Source organism: Limanda limanda, chromosome 4, assembly GCF_963576545.1.
Source record: "Limanda limanda chromosome 4, fLimLim1.1, whole genome shotgun sequence".
Classification (NCBI taxonomy): Eukaryota; Metazoa; Chordata; class Actinopteri; order Pleuronectiformes; family Pleuronectidae; genus Limanda; species Limanda limanda.
This window is the reverse complement of record NC_083639.1, coordinates 10,711,205-10,735,512: the sequence shown is the minus strand read 5'-3', so window position 1 is coordinate 10,735,512 and position 24,308 is coordinate 10,711,205. Positions and strand designations below refer to the sequence as shown.

The window sequence follows — 24,308 nt, the reverse complement described above, 5'->3', positions numbered from 1 at the left end:
CCCTTAAAAACGTTCCGTTAAGTCCATACTGTTGACACTGCAAATGCTTTTTTCATTTAAATTCAATCTAAAGATTAACAACATCATGATGAGAATAATTTGAAACTAATTTAAATTATGATTATTATTTACTAGCAGTTCAGAAATAATATTTATTTTGTAGATACATCTATATGACTGATTTTAATATTAAATTAATATTTCAAACAATTATATATTTTTTCCACACCATAAATATATTACAATTTAACAAATCTGAATAAACAATTTGAATAATATTTGCAAAGTGAAGATGCATAGCATTTTCAATTAAAGGGTTTAAACATCTGTTAACTTTAATTACAACAAGTTTTTTAAGTTAATAGAGTAATTCTAGTTCTGTGGTCACACCACAGTTCATTGTTCATCACAGTGGAGAGGCGGTGGACTAGTGGCAGAAAACTTGGACTACTGGCAGAGAAGGGGTCTCTGGTTCGATGCTGGTTCGTCTCCTCAGAGTTTCGGCGGAAACTTGCCTGGATGGTGTAACGAACCTGGACCTGTCCAAAGTTCAAAAAGACTCTTCTCCCTACCCTGTCTAGTGCCCCTGAGCAAGGCACCTTACTCCCCCAACATCTGCTCCCCGGGCGCCGTACCTGGCAGCCCTCTGCTCTGCAGTGTGTCCTGCACCAGATGGGTGAAATGCAGAGGACTAATTTCCCCAATGCATGAGTGTGTCTTTGCATGTTTGTGCATGTGTGTGGGATTAATAAAAGCGTATCTTCTTCTTCTTCTACAGAGTCAGGAAACAAATATAATTAACAATAATCAGAGCATTAAATGAGGAGGCACATTCAGAGAGTCTGAAGGTTTGTTAATGTTCATTGCATTGTCTCCTACATTCAGTATACGAAACACTGCTTTTAAACTTCATGGGGTTTTCACAACAAGTTAACACCTCCAATATTATAAAATATTCTGATGGAAATAGCGTGTAAATGGAGATTTGGTTTGAGCCATGTAAGGTCACCTCTTAACTTTTTCAGGAATAAAACCACTCCACCAAATTGCCTGGAGACAGAATAATTTTTTTAACTTACTTTGACAGCACTTTAACTCTTAATATGTCACATTCAGCCATTCAACCATCAACTAGGCAGGAATTAAAAATTAAAAAAATGAAATGAAATCACCCAAGTCTCATTATGTCGATACCATACAATGTCAGAGACATTTGCTCACATTTGGCTGAAATATAAAGGTCTCCTGCACCCAGTCAAAGAGGCCTGTGAGTTGAGACTATGGCAAAAAACTCTGCTTCCCTTCGGTCACCAAGTGCTGCACCACAGAGGAGAGTGAGGGGAGGGAAAGAAGTATGCATTGGGAAATAAGCAAAGTGGGGGAGGGTAATAAGAGGAGAATACAACCCTCACTCTGGCCACCACTGAACTAAAGAGCTGTGGATCAATAGATCACAAAAGGCTCATACACTTGATAGTTTCATCCCAGCTCGGAGGGAGAGCTTCTGGTAGAGACGAGCAGTCCTGCTGACTGGGCTTCTCGCTACCGTACAGGTCACAGATTCACTTACACATTATCACTGCCACCACACAGGAGACTGGCTCCTCCTCAGCTAGAAACAGCCGAAGGTACTATAGCATGCAGCTGCCCTTTACTCGCCACTTCCTGTCCCCTCCTGCATCTTCTGCATACACTCACCATTACTCTTTTGATAGTGCAGGGTTGGACCAAGCGAGAGTTTAAGTGATGTGACAGAGAAGCCTTAAGATATATATGTTTAAATTCTGCACAATCTTTAAAATACTGCACATATTTGCATCTGTTTTATGTGATCTTTTTTATATATTCTTTAATATATTCTATAAGCTTTTCACTTCTTGCTCTTGTACTTTAGGTTATTGCCTTTACATTTCTCCTTAAAGTTCAGTACTTGCTTATTATTCTGCTTTCTCTTGCCCCCTATACTTTACCCAATATGTTTGAAATGCACCAAACACCAAAGAAAATTCCTTGTTTGTTCACTAACACATATCCTGTTTGTGTCAGCTGTCACACATCACATAAATCCAGTACCTGTTTTTCCTTAAATGCAGAAATGATGCTACTGTATGACATATCTGAGGTGAAACATTGATACTGATGTACGACTGGCCTGACCTTCAATCCATTTTCAGATGTGCTTATCTGTTTTAAATCTCCAAACAAAAACAGATAGTGAAACGCCAAACTCAAAAGGTCAGACAGAAATATTAGATGAGTCAATTATCGTTAATAAAAACATGGCTGCAGCCTATTAAAGAGGAGTTAAAAATGTTATCTGTTAGATCCCCAGACCTTTCTCACACGTGCATGCATACACTTTAAATCGGAATTATTACTCGACTGCACTGATGAAAATGTTATTCCCTCTGACAATTTGTTGGACAGAGCACCTGCCATCTGACAGCAATGATGGGTATATTTGTCACCACCACAGATTAACATACACTATCAATCTAAACTGCAGAAAGTTATGTGAAGGTAACTGAGCCTAAAAACTGCTCCACAGCAGCCCTGTAGTGTTGCAGGAGCAGAGTAACCAAATGTGACTCTACCCCAGTTGTGTGTCGGTTTCACAGATGTAAGAATATACTCCCAGGTATTGTAGGATCTCACTGTGCATCTGAATGATGCAGTGACAATCTCTGAGGCGTCAGTGACTGAATAGAAGTGAAAAGCTCCTCAATGCTTCAAGGTCATCTTTGCTATTATGCTAACCCTATCCCTGTACTGAATACAGTAGCTTCCATTTGACTAAATTGATATGGGACCTGAGTCTGTTATGCAAGTGAGTTTCATAATTTATATCAGAAATGTGTTGTTGGTTTACAGTGTCGCTGTTTCACATGAGATAGAGTCAAGTTTGAGCTCATTTGCGGCTTCATCACAACGGCTGCAAAACACGTCTGTAAAGATTTAAAGGAATGTCAATTTCTCTCACCAATATTTAGCTTCTTTATTTTGGACATTTATATGATGAGAGGAAGAAAAACAGGTGCATGTGGCCTGTGGGGCTAACTCACTTTCTTGTTCAAGTAGTAGGGGTCCAAATCCTGCAGCGGCGTGGAAAACATTCCATTAGGAACGTCACCGTAGATGAACGGCACGCTCTTCCCAGCCTCCAGGTCACTGTTTGGCTTGGGCTCATTTTCGTCAGATGTGTCACGGTGACTACTGTCTGATCTGGGCTTGGGCGGCTTCTTGTTCTTCTCTTCATTGATGCGCTGCTCGATGTTCGCAAGCGACTCTGGGGTGAATTTCTTGAAGCTGTCAGGTCCTGGGGGTGCCATAAGGGGTGCGGCCATGTTTTCATCCTGCAGCTATTTCCTCTTTATTTGTTTTCCATCCCAGACATGCAGCTCTGAGGGGAAGAGAGAGGGACACGGAGTGAGGAGGTGAGGAAAAGTGAGCATAAGGCACTGGGCAAGGAAGCCGAAGAGCATATGAATGAAGGAGAAAAATCATTGCATAACATCTCATCCTGTTTAAAAAAAAATGAGTCATTAATTACAACTGTGACTTAAAATGCTGAACATTCCACAGAATAAACATGTAGATTTAATATATCCTATTAGATCATGTTATATTGTTTAAAGCTGTATAGAGGGAGTTTTAAAGTTCTGCCACAAAACGCAAACAAAGCAAAATGAAGCTGGAAAAGTGCAAACATATGAAACATGGACGAGTCGGCACTATTTCTGCTCTCTTCGTCAACGTTAATGACCAAAGCACTGATCCTGATTCCCAAAAAGTTCAGCGTCAGTTTTCAGACAAAGACAAAATTTCTGCTATCACTATTATGTTCCCCAAAATCAAGGTGAACGTGTATAAACTGTGGGCCTGTATACGGTATGTCTGACCCTTTACACACCATTTTGAAATATTTATTTCTCAGGGACGTTTATTTTGCATCCATACGCTAACCATGCATAATACAACGTTCCGAGTCATATTTTTTCATATAATTGATATTATCAATGAATACAATGACTCTGTGTAACGTCAATGTTTTGGCAGCCTCGCCGGTCTCAGTGAGGATCCGGGTTAGAGTTGTAAAAGCTCTATGCATCCATCAGCTCATTGGTGTGGTTCGGGGGTCTCTATGCTCAAGAACAAAACAACTGTCCATGTCAACTCCCCCCCCCCCCCCCAGTTGATATGGAGGGGAGGGGTTCCCAGCACACAGGCTAAGACAAATATTTTACACTATCCTGCACCACGAAAAATGGTCAAACAATCTTATATTAGCTTGATTGACATGTCATTTTGTCGAGGAGTCTGCTGCTGCATGTTTTTTACATGAACGTGTTGTATGTTAAGATAAAGGACTGGGCAATAAAAAGATTTCAATAATTATCGCGATATAATTTTCATCAATAGCAACATGACGAAGGGTCCAATGTGACGATATACTGCTCATTCATTGTTCGATCACAGTGAGGAGGTATAACAAATTACTGTTCTCTACCTCAGATGTGTGTTTATCAAGTGTTTGTCATTCTCTGCTCATTAAAAAATGGTTTAAAACCACAACCTTCGCTCAGGAGACTCTTTCGGGAAATATTTCTCTGACATATATCACGATGATTATCAATTAACTGCTATGAATTTGTTTCTGCTTACGATGTAGCAAAGGCTCTTTGCTGTAAATTTGTTTTTGGAGTTTCCACCATATACGAATCACATCCATTGTCATATTAATTAAAGAAGAATCAGATAAATTAATGGAGACTTGTGGGTGGGGCATGAGAATAATACAAATGTTGACAGTTTTTAAAGAATGGTGTAACAATGAGCTGTCGTTAAAACACACCGACAGTAACATCTGCTTGTTTTGTTGTTCTCTGTGACAATCTCATTCATCTGATCCCAAATGGAAAAGCCTTTATGTGACAACGCACCTGACACAGGCCTCACAGGCTGGATTCTGATGTCTTAAATCATACAACTCTATTGACCTATACAATAACAACCATGGATTCATCTGTCACACGACATTTTCATAAATAATTACTGGAAATTTAAGTGGGAGTCATACAACCTCTGATGCTCTGACTCATTGTATAAGCAGTGAGGTTCTATTGACATCATGAACTGCATTTCTCCAGGCTCCCCCTGTTGGCTGATGGCCATGCTGTCTGCTACCTCACGTCTAACAGTCAAGTGGCAGCTCAGGGCACAGTGAGCAACATTCAAGGAAACAACGACAAAAGAGTACACACCTGGAAGTGAATCAGAAAGAAGGAGTGAGCAGGAGAAAATCCACGGGCAGAGAGAAGGAAAGAGATCCAACAACTTCTATCTTCAAGAGAGGGAACAAAGCGCAGCCAACCAGAGGAGCAATGAATTCCGATTCAGGTAACCCAACCTCGGCACAACCTCCAAGTCTCCTTCCACCAATGCCACATCAATTGATCTACCGTCAAGGTGATTCACACCAGGATGAAATAACATGGCCAGTGCATGCGTGACACATGAGGCTGGACACAATCCTAAAAAAAAAAATCAAAAAAAACAGGCAGCAGAACTGAAAGGCGACCGGAGGAAAGTCCACTAACTTACTGGGTCATATGGGGGAAAAAAGCACTGCGTAAAAACGACCAGACTCTAATTAAAAAAGGGAAACAGTCAAACAATTAGACCGGATCCTGTTGACGCATGAGAGCGCCCGGGCCAACACATCGCACAGGTACATCCGAGCCAAGTGAGTCCGGAAATTACCAAAGAAAAAGATATAAATATAGACAAATGAGAACTGAGAAAATGAACAACTCCCGCTGTCTCAGTTGCCTCCAGTGGGGAGGAGGAGGTGGAGGAGGAGGAGGAGGAGGAGGAGGGTGGGGGTAGGGGGTGGGGGGGGAAGCTTGTCCCGGTTCAGCAGCGCAACGGCAAAAAAAAAAAAAACTGCTGTGACGCTGCGTCAGGAGAGAAAGGAATCCACAAAGCCTCCGTCCGGATACATGTAGATATCAAAATGAATCCCGTATCGTGCGGTTTGCTCTGTGATGGAGAGATGACATCTGATGGGACTCACCGGACACCGCGGAGACACGGTGCTACAGCGAGGAGGAGAAGGGGAGGGAGGGAGGGAGGGAGGGAGGTGAGGAGGGAGAGAGGGAGGGAGGGAGGGGTGCACAGGGCACTTGCATCAGAGTCACATGGGCGAGAACTTACACATCCTTCATTTCCTGCAGTGATATTCTTATAAAAACAACCCACAAGCCTTATAAGTGAGTCCGGCTGATAACAACCCAACATGTCCAAGAGGCCTCTAACAACCTCTCACGTCCTGAGTGGAAGCCACCTTCTGAGCTGGGTCACTTTCAGGTCAGGTTAAGTTAAGACTTGTACCAGTTTTAGACCTGACTGGTCATTCTGATGCATTATAATAGTATTAGGAGCTTTTTTCCCCGAGACGACAGACAATGAGTGAGGAATTAAATGATGTAGCAGTGGGCTACTCAGGAGATAAACACCTACTGCTATATTTCTCTGGGACAACTTTGTCCCAGTGTGGGATGAAGACCACCAAGCTCCCCTTCACATTCTGTGTTACATCATGAGAATGGTCTGAGGCGGATTTGCAGCCTGTGGGTAAAAGTGCACTGTTTTATACCGAGGCGTGCCTATAGGGCCAAAGCCGAAAATACTGCAGTGTGGTTTATTGCTGCTATGGCTCTAACTAACTAACTCCTAGTAGGTCAGCTGAATACACATCGAGCCGTATCCCGACAACACATCATCACTGGCCTCCACGGAAAGCATCCCAGCACAACCCGGTGCCACACAGAAGGCAACAGTCCAATGATTTATAACGAGAGAGAGAGAGAGAAAAGAAGAGAAACTATACAAAGGGCCTTAAGGCTGTACCACACCCGCATATGATGGTGTATGGGGGATTCAGAGACCCCCCATATGAGATGTGGGGGGGGGTATAGAGCCAAAACATGACTGGGGGAAAATCTTATTTCTAATGCGTGAGAAAGCGCAGGGGGGAGAAGGGTGAGAGAGGATGTGCCAAACTACAGACGCACCTTCCTTCCTCACGCAATACAGTCTCCAAAGAGATGGCGAGAGGGAGGGGGGTGCACAGAGGTGGTATGTGGGGGTGGGGTGGTGGTGGTGGTGGGGGGGTTATAAAACTATCCTAGCTATAAAAAAAATAATAATGGCAGCGAGAAAAGAAAAACTGCCACGGGAATGAGTCTGCACTGCAACGCATTACGCATGAGGAGGCGGCTGTAGTTCCGGAGCGGCCGCTCGGAGAAGTTTTACCCTGATACCCCCCCCACCCCCACCCCCCCCACATCCTCTATGCGTATGTTTCCCATTCTGCCACAGTGGAGAGTGTCATTCCGTCCAGCGGCGCGCAGGCCAACACCCCAAATAACCCGCTGTCTGCCTCCTTCCCCCCCCCCACCCCACCTCCATCACCGCGCCGCATCGCAAGGTGCACGTCTCTCTCCCCCCCCCCCCCCCCCCCCCCGTCTCTCTGCAGAAAACCCCCCCTGCATCTTCCCCTGCATCTTCCCCGGCCTCTCGCATGTTCCTCTCTGCTCCATGCTACTGGCACGCAGCCCTCCACCTCCTCCTCCTCCACCTCCTCCTCCTCCACCTCCTCCTCCTCCTCCTCCTCCTCCTCCTCCTCCTCCTCCTCCCGCTGCTGCACAGACTCCGCACGGTGCCGGGAGGAGAGGGACCGCTCTGCGGCACTGGGATCATCCTCCTGCAGTCAGGCGACAAAGTGCCGCTGCGATCCATCCCCCGGCCAACATGTCCAGACCAAGCAGAAAACACAGGCCACTTACTTTTTTCTCGCATCAACAGCGGCCCGGACAGCTGTCAGAGGACTGCAGGGGTAGAAAAGAGTCCGGAGTAACTGCGGCTGTCGCCATATTGTTGCTGCTATCTTCCTTCCCAGTGCGTGCGGCTACCCTGCATAATTGATGACTCTCAGCAAATTGTTAGGGAGTGTCGGTAAATGCCTTTAGTCTCAATAACGGACAAGAGACCGCAGCAGCGTAAGCAGAAAAAAATAAAACACCGTTCCCTTCTACATGTTATAATAGTAGACTCGTTGATATTTTGCTTGGCAACATTTTTGTTTGCATCCATGAAAATAGGAAATGTAGGAATATAAAAAAGGTCCATCACTTTTAGAATTAGACCTGGAAGCTTCCACAATAAAAAAATGTGGAGTGTTTATGTAAGTAATGGAAGACTATAAAATGAATGGCAGTTTTTAAGTTTTAAGTATATATTTTGACAAGTTACTGTAAAAAAGCACATGGTAACAACATTACCATTTGTTCTGCCCTATTCAAGGAGTCCCAGGGAGCCAAGGACCCTTACAAGGACCCTAATACCAAAGATGCTGAATGGAAATACCACCCATTGTCAATTTAAATATTCATACCTGCTAAAATGTGTATCAATGAAAAAGGTGTATTTGCCAACTGCAAAGCTGCTGTTTGAATGTTTACACGCAGCAACCGCAAAATTGAAAAGATAAAAATAAACACAAAAAACTGAAATGTCTCAGGATGGAAAAGATAAACGTATGAAGACAAAGACAATGAGTTCTGAACATTTTTATTGATAAGGCCTGCAGCCGGTGTCCATGTGCAAATATGAAGTTTAAAGTTTGCATCTGAAGTTTGTATCAGAAACCTTGCCACTGGAATCAGTAGAATCTCTGTAAGCCCCTGCCACCAAGAGGTTCAATTTCTAAGCCTAAAAATACAACATTACATAGAGTTTATGAGCCCAGTCTCAAAAATATCCATCCTAAACAAATCAAAAACTTGCACATGCAATCAAATATTTTAATACATATGAAGCAGGATAATGCATGGACTATCAATATCAATCCACACAGATGTTTATTCAGTGGCAAATTGATATGAAGCCATTATTTTATAAACCTATTGAATTTGTAATAAGTTTCTGATTTTATCTAAAGTGCGATCAAGTTCTACACTGGCACAAACCGTGCTTTGGCTGTCATAGTTCTACATTTCAAGCCAAGGGGGAATCTGCTTTCGCAGTTTAGTGTGAAGGAAGTATAACCAGTGTCTGACACTGGAGCAACTTCAAATTACTTCACTTAAATAGTTCACACAACACCATGTTGTCTTCAATAGACAAGACAATAAAGATGAATATGGCTCTTTTCAGAGACTTGGTTAGCAACCGTTTGAAAATCTTTTTGGTGTACCAGAAATGTTTTGTAATATCTGTGGCAGCAGGAAGTTCTGTTTGTTTATTTGGGTTTTCTGTGCAGAGTAGATCAAAGTTATTACACCACTACTCTCACTAAGTCGGTGAATTCATTATTGCAACAATCGTGTAAAATGTTATTATTAACCCTTAATCTACACCCATCAACCTTCAAAATATAGGTTTGGAGGGTTTTATGCAAGGGGATTATGAAGATGACCCAACAATGTCTCTACCTGGTGGTGCTTTGAAGAACTGCATCTTTAGAAATACTTGCCATGCAGTTTCAATTATTTGGCTATGTTTTCACTTCAGCTTTTCAGTGCAATTCATTATTGTGAAGAAGAGAAATATTCAATACATTTAATCTTTTAGTCAAACTATAATTGTAGAATATAGATATATAGAATATAAAGAAGAGCTGGGGAGAGCTGTATGGTAGGACAGTGACCTGGGCCCTGACAGATTAAGATCAGTGCAGAACCACGATGCAAACTCCACCTTCAGCATGTAGCACATGAAACAGGACCAGTACATTAGTATAATGAGAAATTTGAACATCTAAAATTTCACGAAGACTGTGTAATACAATCAAAAGCTTCAGAAAAAATGTAAGGAATTATTCAGTCAGGTTTCAGTAAATAAAATGAACTAACTCTTGTCAACTGGATTATTTGAAAAGGGGAATTTATTTAAATATCTCAATTTAATTTTCACATACACACAAACATCAAACATGAAAACACATACATTCTCTACTGTTTATCGAGTGTTTTTCATTCTCTGCTCACAAAGAAGAAAACTAAAACCTTTACTAAAGAGGAAAAACTGAGTCTTCAAATTCAAAATAAATACTAATGTGACATTTATCAAATATATAGTTATCGATATCAAGTGACATTTACATTTTAAAAGGTTCAGTGTGTAAAGGCTAGGGACATCTAGTGGTGAAGTGTGACGTTGCAGCTAAATACCCCTCACCTCCCCCTCCCCTTCCAAACATGACAGACAACCTGTGGTAGCCTTCAGCTGTCGTTCAAACTCAAAAGTTGTTTAGTTTGTCCAGTTTGGGCTACTGTCAAAAATTTGGCGGCCTCTTTAGAGAGGACCTGCTCCGGATGTGAATATAGAGTATTTAGATATAAAGGGCTCATCCCAGGGTAAAGAAAACAACAATTTGTACTATTTGGGTGAAACACACCAGTGAAAACACCTCAGGATGGTTGTATATTCAGTTTCTGCCAATAGATCCCTTTCACCTAAATCTTACACAATGAACCTTTCAACCTGGTGCAATTCTTGGCTACTCGAAACTGCACCTACAAGCACAGTTTTCAAAATAAGAGGTTGAATCTCCTCGAATCTGTAACACGTGTTGATTCAATGAAGAAGTATTATCTGAGTCATGGTTTGAGTTAGCACCTTCTGTAAGCATTAGCCTGGTAGTTCTGTGGAACTTCAACACTTGTGGCAGACTTGAGCTCAGTGAATGAATGGTGTGAGCGTGTGAAGAAGATGATCCTCTCTCTTCTAGCAGATGTAGAACACTCTAGACGCGCCCATTCCAAAAAAGGTGAGATGTTCCAGCAGGTGGAAGGTGTAGAAGAGACGGCAACATCTTCTTCACACGGTCACACCATTCATTCACTGAGCTCAAGCCTGTCACTAGCCTTTACACACTGAACCTTTTAAAACGATATAGACGCGCCCATTCCAAAAGGTGAGATGTTCCCCTCTCTTCTTCACATACTACATGAGTGAGGAACAGCTCACCTTTTTGGAATGGGCGCGTCTAGAGAGCCCAGCTTTTATTTTGAAAGTGTAAACCGGACCTGCCCCGTGGGCGGCTCTGTGGCGGGGTCTCAGTAAACAGGCTGTCTATCTGAGACTCTGCTGCTGTGCCTGTCTCCGTCTCTGCTCCTGTCCTTCGTCTCCCTCCGCCAGGATGTCCACGGTGATGAGGTGTTGCCACTGGGCCGTGTACGCGCTGTGTCTCCCGTTCCATGTGCTGCACGCCGTGGGTCTGTGGGCCCTGTACAAGCGTGTGTTCCCGTTCTGCGTGCACCGGGTCTCCGCCGCGTACAGCAAGAAGATGCACGACACCAAGCAGCAGCTGTTCCGCAGCCTGCCGGAGTTCCGCGGCTCCGCCCGGCCGCTCACCATCCTGGAGGTCGGCTGCGGCACCGGGACCAACTTCGAGTTCTACCCCTCCGGCAGCAGGGTGATCTGCACCGACCCCAACCCCCACTTCCAGAAGTACCTGCAGGAGAACATGGGCAACAACGACCACCTCAAGTACGACAGGTTCGTGGTGGCCTCGGGGGAGGACCTGGGGTCGGTCGAGGACGGCTCGGTGGACGTGGTGGTCTGCACCCTGGTGCTGTGCTCGGTCACCAGCATCCAGCAGACCCTGCGGGAGACCCAGCGTGTGCTGAGGACTGTGAGTTGACTGACTACTGTAATAAATGAGTTTCAACCACATGTAGCCACAGTTGGTTTGATGAGCTGCTGTTCTTATCGGGGGACATGGGGGTTGTTGTTCACGTTGTGTTAACCAAACTGAACGTTCACTTCCCCTTTGCTCTGGGTGTGTTTACTCAACCATGATTGGACCCCACTGGCCATGTGACACACATCAAACCCTTTGCCCTGAACTTCATTGTGTTAACTGAACAATAAGTTGTGACCCATTAGTAATGACTTGTGTAATAAGAGCTTATCAGACTGAACCTTGATCAGTGGCAGCAGGTAAAAGGGGGATTTTACTATTGCAACATATATTTTACCAACGCTAGGCATGAAAGTATGGAGTTGAAGTCCAAGTAAATTGACTGTAGCAGAGTTCAGCCAAGCTGATATGGACCAATATTAGAATATTGCCAGTGTATCTTTATTTAGGATAATAAATGACTAAGTGAGTGGCATGGGAGTGTTACACCATGGGATTTATCCATCAAACTAATTTTGAAGCTGCTTGTTTTAAGAATGAAAAAGTTGCGCAATGTTGCTTTAGTCCACAAACATTCAAATGCTGTTGATAAAGATTAAAAAAAAAATTCCTTCGCAGGGTGGAGCCTTCTTTTTCCTGGAGCATGTCGTCGCAGACCCCTCGACCTGGACCCACTTCCTCCAGCACGTCTTTCAGCCTTTGTTGTGCTACTTATTTGACGGATGCCACGTCAACCGTACGACCTGGAAACTTCTGGAGGCGGCGGAATTCTCTGAGCTCAAACTCAGACACATGGAAGCTCCCCTGGTCTTTGTAATCAAACCGCACATCGTAGGCTACGCTGTTAAATAGATTCAGTCTCTCACAACCACCGTATTAATATGCCAAGCCTATAATGCCTGTCCTCAACTATAGTGTGTGATATTATTGATCCCCAGTGACGGAGAGAATGGCAGTCAAATTGACTTGTTGAATTTTTGCACTAAAAGTTGCACTAAATTGATTTATTTGTTAGAAGTCTTGCGCAAAAACTAAACCAATTTCAACCAAACTTGTAGGAGGAATGGAACCAGGGCCGGGTCTAGACAGGCATGTATGAGGGGGCCGCCACAAATCTTGAGGGGGCATTGTGCTTTATTATATTATTATTATTATAAATTGGGATTTAGTTTGAGGGGGCACAACATTTATTTGAGGGGGCCAGGCCCCCTCTTGCCCCTGCCTAGACCCGGCCCTGAATGGAACACATGCCACTAAACAACTTTTTCATTTGAGGGAAAGTTATGATTCGCATTAGATCAGGTCTGTTTGCGCTGTTGTGTTGCTATGTTGTAGTGTTATCTGTAAAGAGAGCCTTTAAAGTCAGGGAATGTGAGCTAATATTAGAAGTGAAAGTTCAGGCGAGGACGTTCCTCTTTGACTTGGCCGAGATGACCACAAGTCACAAGCCAGTTTGACCATGAATGAAGTGAAACCATCATTTCTGGGAGGGAAATATTTTGGATAAAAGTATTGCAGGAACATTTTTAGATTATGCTAACTAGGCCAATATATAAGAGAGGAAACATTCTGCTTTAAAGTGGAAGGCCACTTATAGATGTGCCTGATGCGTGTTTATTCTCCATGATCATTTAAAAAGATCTTAAAGAGGATTTTCATCTGACCTCACCTGGGGGTTCAGAACTTTTTCCTGAATTAGTTACGTAAGGGAAGTGAAGTATTTTACCTCACAAACATATAATGTTTGTGTATGTTTCACAAACATATAATGTTTGTGTACATAAAAACCAGACTCATCCATCATCCAGTGGGCTGACATGTATGAGTGTAAATAATTTGGTGCAGCTCTTAATAGAAATCTGAATTGAGCAGATTATATAATTTTGTATGGGGGGGAGGGAGCAGATACACATCCAGACTAACACATGCTACATTGATTTTCATGTCCACTGGTTTCAACTACGTTTCTATGTTTTATGACAAACATATAATTTTGCATATCAGAGCGTTTTCTTTCATCTTAATTTCTACTTTAAGAACTAGACAATCGTGTGTAGGCTTGTTTGACCCTTGGCAGTGATATGCAAAGACATGATTTTAAGGTCCTGAATTACATAGCTCACAATACTAATTTTGTATGCAATTGTGTGTATAGGTAAGAAAATATACCTTGAAATATATCTCTTTTGATCTTCTATGCTCATCTCTGATGATAAATCAGTCTGATGCTCCTCTGTCAGTGTTTATCTCTGCTACTGCTGGATTTACTGCCTTAATGGTGTGGTAATGGTGCCTCTGCTATAAACGTTTTGTTGTGACTAAAGTGGTTGCCGTGTCAATTTGTCACAGATTAAAGATTTTAAGCCGGATTCAGTTTTGTTATTTCAGATAAAAAATGTATTGAGAGGATATAGACAGAAAAGTCTTCTATTAAGGAAGAACCTGTTGTCACACACACGTCATTTTGTCATTGTTAAGGGGGTCTGTACTGTGGTTTTTCTAAATGTGCAGTAATTAGTCAATACAAGAATATTTAGCTTGCTATAAATTGGAAATTTTACTCTTTAATCATTAACATTATAATAAATAACAAAAAAGTTATTATTTTCTTACAGAATCAGCAACATTTCATAAACTTTGTTCTTTTCTCCCCTTCATTTGCTCTACTGCGCCAACAAGTGGACAGTAAATGTATAACAGGCAGAGTGATTTTAATGACACCATGGCTCTGGTATGTGAAGCTTTTTTATGATGTTTGTGATACCAATACATCAATTATGAACATATTAATATGGTGTCTGTCTTTATGATACAATGGCGGGGTCAAAAGGGAAAGTGGAAACAAACTGGGCAGAGGGTTGTGATGTGAATGTGCTTGTGTAACTTGTACATTTTATTAATTTATTTATAAAATAACAACTTTCCCACAGTGCTCGGTTTCAGTACTGTTTCATGGTTTCTCACGCCAAACCCGCGAACCAGTTCCTGACTCCGTCACGTGGTACGGCCGGCTCGCTAGGCCTTGAACGTCAACACATACGTCATCAGCACAAGCCTCGATACGCGCTTCACAAAAACCTTCTGGGTTACTCAACACATCACTAATATTAAAGAAGAACCTGTTAGAATAAAATAGCAGCACCTAATAGGATATATAATATTTGTAACTAACTAATATTATGAATAAGAGAACGTTATTTTATCTAGGCTTTTGATTTGATTGATTGGAATTTTATTTTATTTATTTGTATTTGTATAATTATGTCTTTATTTACTTCCATTTATTCTTATATTTTGTATATGTATTTTTTTTATTATTATTTTATTTAATCTTATTTTAAGTTATTTGATTTCTGCCTCTTTTTCTTTACCCTGAGTGTTTGATTGTGGGTTGGGGGGTGTTCATAAACGTTTGTATGTTTATAAATGTTTGAATGTATGTTTCTTATATGTAAAACTCAATAAATATATTGTTAAAAAAAAAAAGAAGAACCTGTTGTCACACACACACACACACACACACACACACACACACACACACACACACACACACACACACACACACACACATCATTTTGCACTGGTTAAGGGAGTCCTGTACTGTAACGTTTCTAAAAGCGCAGCACTTAGTAAATACAAGAACATTTTGCTTTGCTATGAATTAGAAATGTTACACTTCAATCATTAACCTTATTATAAATAACAAAACAGTTGTTGTGTTCTTGCAGAATCAGCAGCACTGTAGCCAGCAGTGCGACAGTGTGTAATCTGTTGATCTGCTCAGGTCTCCAGCCTTAAGTCTCCCTCACTAGTCCTCGGGATGCCTCAGAGGAATCATGACTTGTCTCCTGAAGCTCTGCAGACTCCTCTGCTGTGCCCTGACTCTGCCCTTCGCCCTGATGAAGCTCACAGGCCTGGGCGGTGTTTACCATCGCTTCTTTCCCTTCCTCGCCTACAACATCACGTTCTCATACAACGCCAGGACGCACGGCATCAAGAGGGAGCTCTTCAGGAACGTGGCCCGCTTCGCCAGCAGCGACGGGAGCCTGCGCCTGCTGGAGATCGGCTGCGGCAGCGGGGCGAACTTCCGGTTCTACCCCGGCGGCTGCACGGTGACCTGCACCGACCCCAACCCGCACTTCAGCAGCTTCCTGCGCAGGAGCATGGCCGACAACACGCATCTGACCTACGAGGAGTTCATGGTGGTGTCAGGGGAGAACATGGAGGAGGTGCAGGGCGAGTCTGTGGATGTGGTGGTGTGCACGCTGGTGCTCTGCTCCGTCAGGGACGTGCAGGAGGTGCTGCAGGAGGTGCGACGCGTCCTCAGACCTGTGAGTACCCACATGCCGCTGCCGCTCCCTTGTGAAATAATAAACTTGGATTGAAAGGCTTCATGTGCATGCCTTGATAAACCGGTTAGGTAGCCCTGAGGCACGGAACGTTGTTGCTGATACTTTTATTTATTTTCGATTTTTTTTCATGAACTCAACTATAACAGTGTGAGGTATCAAGTTGCCTTCGAGTGTTCATGAAGTACAGTGCACACCACTGAAGGAGACCCAGAAACCAAGTACAGGATATAAACATGTGCATGAGTTGCATCTGACAAAAAATAGATATATTTGACTGAAATAAGGTCTGTGAGTGTGAGCACAGTTAAAACACGGGTTTGACACAAGGCCCAACAAATCCAGAAAAAAAGAAGAAGGTGGGGTTCTGGGGCCTCTTAGGATCTGCAGCCCTGGAGCTGTTGATTGATTAATAGCACAAGTTGCAAACACTATTTTGATCGTCCATTCTTTATCGATAATTGCATCTATGAATATATATTGCTTTCTATCTTAGATGTCACCCATTGAATATTTGAGTGAATGATTTAAAAGTTGGGCAACAGTGTTTCTGAACCATGACAGCAGGAGGGTTTCTGGGACTGGGTTGTTGATGTTACCGCTGACCTGAAACAAGGGTTATCTGAAAAAGATTGGTAAGGATCATCCTCCAAACTGTAACAAGGCTCTGGATCGCTCACATTGCAGAAATAGCTCTTTGTTAGGAGGCAGATTCCCCAGGGCATCGGCAGAACAATTTAAATTTAGAGAGAATAAGTTTGAACTTGCTCAAGCTGCAGGGTAGAAGGAAAGATTTCAGTTACACATGTTGCAACAGTTTGGAATGCAACTGTAGAAGTGTGAAGGATGTTAACAGATTCAAATGTAGACGCCCTAGAATATGATTTGTTGAATGCTGTAACTTGACTGTTTACATTGGAGACACTTGATCCTGGTTCTCTCGGCACGGTCTACCGACTACTTCAGAAATATTTTTTCAGTCACTTTTGATCAGTGTCCGAGATGCGCATGATTTGAAAGAAACTTCAACTTTGATGACATTTACTGGCAAATTCACAATTTTTTTTTTTATCAGGATCACGACACATGATATTGCTTAAGAGCTCTGACATTCATGTGTTTTTGTTTGCTCCCTCCTCCAGGGCGGAGCCTTCTTCTTTCTGGAACATGTTGTCTCAGATCCGTCTTCATGGACATACTTCTTTCAGCATGTGCTTGAACCTGTGTGGTACTACCTCGGGGATGGGTGCATGATCACCAGAGCCACATGGAAAGATCTAGAAGCCGCTGGTTTCTCTGAACTTCACTTAAAACAAGTTGAGGCTCCAGGGGTGACATCATTGATAAGACCACATATCATGGGATTTTCCATTAAGTGACTGCAGGGGAGAATGGACACGTTTTATTATATTGTGTAGGGCGTCTATTCTGTAGTATTTTTATTCAATGCGCAGTAATACTCAGTACAAGGATATTTAGCTTCCTATTCAAGAGCCTGACTTTTTTTTGTCATTATAAAACCCTCATGACAAAGAAGTGTAATTCAGGGCTGACATTTTACACTTCAATCTCAAACCTTGTTTTTAATAACTATAAAAAAACATATAGCTATAACTTGAATTTAGAAAGCTAACACATGTTGATGTGTATCAGCCAACATACACGATGATGAATAATAATAAAATGGTCGGACTCTCCTTCCTTCTAAACCATAATTTATATTATTACATATACTGTTTGTAACTACCTCATAAGAGTCCAAACTCCAGCTGTAGGTTTCACATTATATATACAGAACAAGTAAAATGTTATATGGTGGCAACAGATGCGCTGTGTGCCTCCCTGTGTCTGTATGAGATCTGTTGTCACTTACAATGAATCAAATTACATTATCCACACTACAAACTTTGAGTGAAAATATATTTATTTTCTTACAGAATCAGCAACATTTCATAAACAGTTTGTTCTTCCCCATCCCTCCCATGATGCACAAAATAAATATTACCTGGACACTGTGCTTTTTCCCTGATTGTCTAAGTAACTGCCAAGAAACCACCAAACAAACAACACTCGACGTCAAAATTACTGTTACCCTTGATATTCCATTGCACAAAAATAAGGAATGACAATTGTAATGGAGAGATACAGGGAATCGCTGGTTCATAAAATAAAACAGGAACTGTGTCTGTGTAGTAATTATACAGGCAATACTCTGCAGATGCTGTTAAAAAGAAAAAAGATATATCCAACAGTAACATTTTAAAAACAAGAGAAAAGGAAGGGATACATTTAGAAACTGAGACTTAAAAGTTAAAGCTCAGGATTTCATACCTCCCAGTATTAAAAATGTACACAACTATAAATGTTATAGAATTAGCAAATTTAGTAAAAAACAGCAGGTGGAAAAAATGGCCAATTTCTTTTTCATTTGTTGAGTATATCTCACTGTGATCACAGGTCACTTTCGTATCAAACAGAGTAAAAAAAACTGGAGGATCTCAGCTTGAAATGAAGTGTTCCCAGAAACCCCAACATGTCCGAATGGCTGAGCTGCGTGCTGCCACATCTCAATGCTTGACCTGCATTCAGACAGGTTATCCCGTTTTAACACAATAAAGGTCCTTTAATGTTTTCAGTTCTTCTATCAGGGTCTTGTTTTGGTTCTCGAGGACAGCGACACGGTTTTCCAGGCATTTAACGTATTCCTTTTTCTTCCTTCGACATTCACGGGCTGCCTCTCTGAAGAGGGAAACAACGAGCAGTTAGTCAACCTGAGACTTCATGTATGTATTAATTTAGTGCAATAACTAAGAAATCCTAAATCGAAAAACTAACCCATCAGGAACAGATATGAGATATGCATGTATATACTTTAAAGACTGGGTGCGATGTAGTCATGCACCTACTTGTAGAGAAGATGAGTCATGTACGTCTCGTTCATGACAAGACATGTGACTTCATGGTGATTGGCAGAAATATAATAGCAGGAAAGGCGAAATGCATGATGGGAAATGTAGTTTGTTTTCCTTCTTAGCCAGCAAAAAAACGTTTTTAATATAGCGTTTCAGTAAACGGCTGAAGGTCGAACCGAGGGGAACGATATTGAGCGAGATTGAAACTGTGTTTTGTTGACGAATACAAGAGATACAGTCAACGTTCTTGCTGACCCCACTGTCCAGGGCTCAGTTGGTAAGAGATATGCAAGGATCATGGCAGGTTTGCCAGCTTTGTTTTTTTTTTTTTTTTTTTTTTTTTTTTTATGTTAACCAAGTTTAAGGAAATGAAAATGATTTATGACGAAAGCCAAATGTTTTGCAATTCTGTCAGCTCTTCAGAAAACCCTCAGGATTTAAGTGGTCATTTTCAAAACATCAGTTTAAGAGTGCATTTCTATTTGGCACCTAAGAGCAGAATGGGTTAGTGACCTTAATTTAGTAGTCTTTTCTATTTTGATTTACAACTATTTAAAAACAAATACATACAAATCGGCAAAACCTAAATGATTCAAATATATGTTATTACTCAAGTGGGAAGCAGAACATGCATTATTAATTATAACAGTACTAACAGAAGCTTTAATTACAATCAATACTACTCTGCTTAGCAGGATGTAGCAGAAAACATATTTTGCATATTTGTGTCCAAACCCTGAAACGGCACACTTACCTGTTTTTTGCCAGCCTGACTTCTCTCTTAAATGTTGGATCATCAGACTTGCCCTGAGATATTCCCATAGGAGAGGACATAACTACAGTCTGAGGCATGGAGCTGGATGCGGTCGCTGTGCGAATCTGGTATGTTTGTACTTCTCCTCCTGCACCTGAGAGAAACCACATTCAATGGTAATTTGTTGGTCTCAATACGGAGACAGACTTTTTTTTAACTTAGGTAAATGTCCTGTGTATTAGTCTTAATGCTTGCTTATTGAACAGTAGAATTTTACAGATATATTCACAAAGTCTATTGACCATCACATGTTGGTTTGTTACAAATTAAACTGGGCACCCTGAACTGATTCTTTGACACAACGATTCTCTGTCTGTAAACACAACACATTTTTTGGGGCATCTAACCACCTGCCAAATTGTCCTCCTGACTACATAAGTGGACAAACCCAACTTAGAATTTCAGGTAAATTTGACCAAACCACGTCATGTTCTGCTCACCTTGTACAACGACCTGGTTGCTGGGCACCAGTATCTGCTGCCCATCAGGGGTCTGGGCATATTGAAGGATGGTGGTGCCTTGCTGGGCGCCAGCAGAGTTGGCCATGGTGACAGCCTGTAACCCCTGAATGCCTTCGGTGCACGTAGTCGCCAGCTGGATTGTGCCATTCGGACCTATAGTAACTGGAAAAACCACACAGATGGCAACAGAACAGTGAAAAAAAATGTTAACATTGCTCAAGCTAGGTAATCTATCTGGGAACTGTAGTGTACTCAGTGTTAATAGGTTAAAGAACATACAGGCTTTCTGAGACATGCCAGCAAGAAATCTTGTCTGGTAGACAGTTTAACCCTATACTGTCTGGTGAGCATACTATCATAAAAGAATACAGTAATTGATCATACCAAACAATCATAACTATAAGCACATAGAGGGGAAATGTTCGTACTGTACTGGCCGCCGCTGGTCTGGTAGATTTGGCCGCTGGATAGTGAAACCCCTGTCACTCCTGTGGATGCTGGGCTGTTGTCCTTCCCATCAATGTGTGACACTTCCTCCGAAGAAAGCTCATTTAGAATTTTTCTATAAGGTGACAAGAAGGTTTATTGAATTATTGTTCATCAAACAAGACTATTGCAGAGTAAATGCCTGTGTTTAAAGTGTTTTTTTGTTTACCTGTATGAGGGACGCCTTGCCAGTATTTCTCTGGTGTGTTGGGCTGTTGCCCCACTGTCTGATGAGTCCTGTGAATCGTCACTGTCTGAACCCTGGGACTTGAAAGTTGATGTGGATTAACAACTAGATAAGAGCAGTTATATATCATTTCACAAGTGCCAACAAAAAAAGTGGTCTTACCTGTGCAGACTGCACCTGAGGGGATTGAATGACTGATGACTGTGCAGACTGGATCACTCCTTGCACCTGGAACTGACCCCCTGGCAGCTGTACAACAGCCACAGAACCACCGCCTAGCGACATCTGCAAAAAATCCAAAAGCAATTTCAAATGCACTAAAGAATATTTTTCAACAATAGATACACTTTATTTGTATTTGGTGGAAAAAACTAACTGCCCCTAGTGGCATCTGGCCACAACTTGGTTTTGGTTTTCTAGAATTAAGATATCTACCAATGACAATTAATTTATATTCCTGAGAATAAAAAAAAATACATTTGACAAACTCAACAGTATTGTATTTTTCAAGAAACAATACACTGGTAATTCTGGGTATTTTACAAACTGAGTAACTGGAGTTAAATTTTGCAAAGACAGGTTACTTTCATATACAGTATATATTTACAACACCACAAACATAATCCAATTTTTAAGTCTGCAAAATTGATCACTAATAAAACTTAAACTATCTACATGACTAGATATCAGAAGGGCCAGATGCATTTTTACTTTAGTGAATTACGCGCTCATTCACCCTTATTTAGTCTTATCCCTATTTGTTTTATTTATTTGGTGTTTTGAGTACACAAGTTAAGATTCAATGTCAGATGCCATGAACTCAAGAAACGTTAAGTCCCAGTCAGGTCCACAATGTTTTCTACTCCTAAAATAATCGTTGTAGCAGCTTCAGGTACATGAACAAGTACATCAAGTAAAGGCGGCAACAGAGGAGCGAGACTCCATCAAACCATCAGTGACACTAAATCTCAGATTCAGCAATCCCTCACTTTACTACTAAATTGACAGAAATTTAATTCAAATGCTGTACAATTTGGTGAAATTATTATCCTAGCCTAGTAGTTAATGATCAACATGGCCGTCCTGATGGATCCATCTCACATTTTTAGCCATATGGCATCAAGAGTCAAAGCAAACATAGTACATATAATATGAAATCTTGGGATCGATGTGTGGGCCTTCAGTACAATATTCACAAACAAAATGGACATGCTGTTTTAGCAGATCAGGTGCAAACTGTGGCACTATAATGCAGTGTTCGAGATACTTTTTAATGGTGTTTTGAAAAGGGATCTATGAGTTACCTGTTGGGCTATCTGTGAGAACTGAGAGGATGAGAGGAGAGTGGAAATGGCAGTCTCAGTGCCATTGCTGCCCTGCTGTACTTCTTCCATAGTAACTGGGAACACATAAACCAATATTACCGCATTTACAATGGCTCCGATCTAACACGAGAGCCGCCCGCCTCGGGGTCCACTGTTATTTACGGTAACTGCTTCTGGGTGCTTCTTCCACATTAGATGTGTAATAACAAATAATCACGACAAGTGTGGACATGTACACAGCGACGTTAAATCACAGTTTATTCATATAGGTAATAAAGCGCTAAACATTTGACTAAAGGCTAATTACAAATCAACTTCCTATTCGGTTCGATTGTGTGAGCTAATGCAACAAACACGTAGTTCAGGAACACAGCTAGGCCCCGCAGTCAATACTTCACATCACTAAGTCTTTCCCGCACGATTTAGCGTTAAATGCTACACTTTGACTGCAAAGTGGTCCGCGCCATCCCGGGCTAACGTTTACGCCACAAAGTAAAGTTTCCACTCGGGTCATCGCTGCTAGAATGCCCGAGCCGCCGTCGCTAGTTCCCGGCAGAGCTCACAATCCCCGAAACGGATGTTAACACATTTTTAAACCGATACAATACAAAGAGCTCCGGAGCGATTGGCGCGGTAACTTTCCCCCGCTGCGACTCACAGAACGCCGGAGCTTTTGTCTCAATGAGTAAATATGTGTAACTCTGTCACTGGTACGCAAGTTACCGCGTCAATAGACGTCAGCGATACGGGGAGCCATTAAGCTAACTACACCTTCCCTCTTCGTAAAACGGCGAGGAGTCGACGAGGCGACCGCCGCCATTACCGCCGCAGCGCAGCAGAGACGCAGCCGGGGCAGACGAGCACACACCCGGCGCACACAGCCCCACGTTTACCTTTGCAGAAGCCGCGTGAGTGCTCTGGTTCTCGGCGTGGACTTCGTGCAACTCGTGGGTCTACGTAGGGAGAAGGAAGCCGCCGGAAAGTTACTTAGCAGCGACTGCTAACAGCTAAAAATACAAAGACGTCAGCTAAAAAAAAATAGCTGAGCACTTTTTCCCAAAGGAAGTGGGCGGGTCCGTGAGCCGAAGCCGCATTACGTAATAGCCTATCCGGGCTTTCCGATTGGTTCAGAGAGCTGGAGCAACTGGTGGAGAGAAACGAAAAAATTCAAACCTTTCACTTGTGTGTGTGTGTGTGTGCGAGTGTGCTTGTTAGTGTGTGCGTGTGTGTGGGTGGAATCAATGACAAATATGTTTTTGAGTTGTGTTTACTTCTATCTAAATCCTTGTGTGTGTATTTGTGTGTGGGTGTGGACAAAACACACCTTGGTAACTACATTAAGATTCAATCACAACACTATAATAAATAAAGTTTAGATGGGTGTGGTCCAGCCCATTAACAATGAGTATCCATGACATTATAAATTAATACCATCCCAGTACAAATGATTGTTACATTTAGACACTATTAATAGTAATCTTTATATATAGAGCACTTTCTAAAAGCCTCACATGGCCTCAAGTCAACTTGTTTGATCCCAATGCAAGACCAACTCCAGTTTTATGCTCCTTTGTGTTTTTGTTGTTAACACATTTTGCTCTTGTTTATAATACTTATGCACCTCTATTTTCTATGTTTGTATTTTGTTACTTGCACTCAAGAAAAACTCAAGTAAACTTTTGTTTATAGTGGCTGGGTTCTTGAAAATACACTAGTACAATATAGTACTTTAAGACGACTCTGCTTTCGTTTTAATCCATTTTCTAGAAGTTCTTTTTAGGTTTAATGTTTACCTTGAAAAGTTTTAAAATCATAAATGATGTTTCCTGTCAATTTCCAGTCTTGTCCGTCTAGTATAAAAATAAAATTGCAGCGATTTGACACATTTGAGTACTTGAGGTCGGGCTTCCTCCTATTCTGAACCTCACAAGAATGATCCAGTGCTCAGTTAGCTGATTTATTCATGTTTTATTTGGCTTTAACCAGCAGAGAACTTGGAATTTGCAATAATCCAAAAAGGCTCTGACATTAGGATTAATTTCAGTCTCTGTTACATTATTAGGAAAC

The 24,308-nt window shown here is 41.8% G+C and overlaps 4 protein-coding genes across 13 annotated transcripts in view; 2 read left to right on the top strand and 2 right to left on the bottom strand.

Annotated features, from left to right (window-relative positions):
• scn8ab (sodium channel, voltage gated, type VIII, alpha subunit b) overlaps positions 1-3,344 on the bottom strand; it is a 37,331-nt gene extending 33,987 nt beyond the window's left edge. For all 9 annotated transcript variants that reach the window (XM_061069081.1, XM_061069083.1, XM_061069078.1 and 6 more), the window contains exon 1: positions 3,063-3,344. In XM_061069081.1, the coding sequence (XP_060925064.1) occupies positions 3,063-3,344 (282 nt within the window). The remainder of the gene's footprint in view (positions 1-3,062) is intronic.
• A 7,770-nt stretch (positions 3,345-11,114) lies between these two features.
• Positions 11,115-14,076, top strand: LOC132999356 (N6-adenosine-methyltransferase TMT1A-like). The gene is made up of 2 exons (XM_061069012.1): positions 11,115-11,698; positions 12,326-14,076. The coding sequence occupies exons 1-2, from the start codon at positions 11,204-11,206 to the stop codon at positions 12,557-12,559; spliced, it is 729 nt and encodes a 242-aa protein (XP_060924995.1). The 5' UTR covers positions 11,115-11,203; the 3' UTR covers positions 12,560-14,076.
• A 1,467-nt stretch (positions 14,077-15,543) lies between these two features.
• On the top strand, positions 15,544-18,056 carry LOC133000022 (N6-adenosine-methyltransferase TMT1A-like). The gene is made up of 2 exons (XM_061069876.1): positions 15,544-16,038; positions 17,199-18,056. Exons 1-2 carry the CDS (start codon positions 15,544-15,546, stop codon positions 17,433-17,435), a joined length of 732 nt encoding a protein of 243 aa, XP_060925859.1. The 3' UTR covers positions 17,436-18,056.
• Positions 17,963-23,301, bottom strand: atf1 (activating transcription factor 1). 2 transcript variants are annotated; one of them, XM_061069874.1, is made up of 8 exons: positions 23,135-23,301; positions 22,221-22,315; positions 21,079-21,201; positions 20,899-20,996; positions 20,672-20,805; positions 20,223-20,405; positions 19,723-19,876; positions 17,963-18,795 (listed from the first exon to the last, which is right to left on the bottom strand). In XM_061069874.1, the coding sequence occupies exons 2-8, from the start codon at positions 22,308-22,310 to the stop codon at positions 18,651-18,653; spliced, it is 927 nt and encodes a 308-aa protein (XP_060925857.1). In that variant the 5' UTR covers positions 22,311-22,315; positions 23,135-23,301; the 3' UTR covers positions 17,963-18,650. The 2 variants fall into 2 exon arrangements, with proteins under 2 accessions (XP_060925857.1, XP_060925858.1); XM_061069875.1 differs by lacking the exon at positions 22,221-22,315.
• Positions 23,302-24,308: the final 1,007 nt, after the last annotated feature.

What these genes read in the sequence shown, in the direction of transcription:
- LOC132999356 (XM_061069012.1), top strand. Translation starts at nt 11,204, where the DNA reads ATGTCCACGGTGATGAGGTGTTGCCACTGGGCCGTGTACGCGCTGTGT. An exon ending in CCCAGCGTGTGCTGAGGACT is followed by an intron (nt 11,699 to 12,325) that starts GTGAGTTGACTG and finishes ATTCCTTCGCAG; the next exon opens with GGTGGAGCCTTCTTTTTCCT.
- LOC133000022 (XM_061069876.1), top strand. Translation starts at nt 15,544, where the DNA reads ATGACTTGTCTCCTGAAGCTCTGCAGACTCCTCTGCTGTGCCCTGACT. An exon ending in TGCGACGCGTCCTCAGACCT is followed by an intron (nt 16,039 to 17,198) that starts GTGAGTACCCAC and finishes TCCCTCCTCCAG; the next exon opens with GGCGGAGCCTTCTTCTTTCT.
- atf1 (XM_061069874.1), bottom strand. Translation starts at nt 22,310, where the DNA reads ATGGAAGAAGTACAGCAGGGCAGCAATGGCACTGAGACTGCCATTTCC. An exon ending in GACCAGCGGCGGCCAGTACA is followed by an intron (nt 20,406 to 20,671) that starts GTACGAACATTT and finishes TGGTTTTTCCAG; the next exon opens with TTACTATAGGTCCGAATGGC. An exon ending in GTCAGGCTGGCAAAAAACAG is followed by an intron (nt 18,796 to 19,722) that starts GTAAGTGTGCCG and finishes TTCCCTCTTCAG; the next exon opens with AGAGGCAGCCCGTGAATGTC.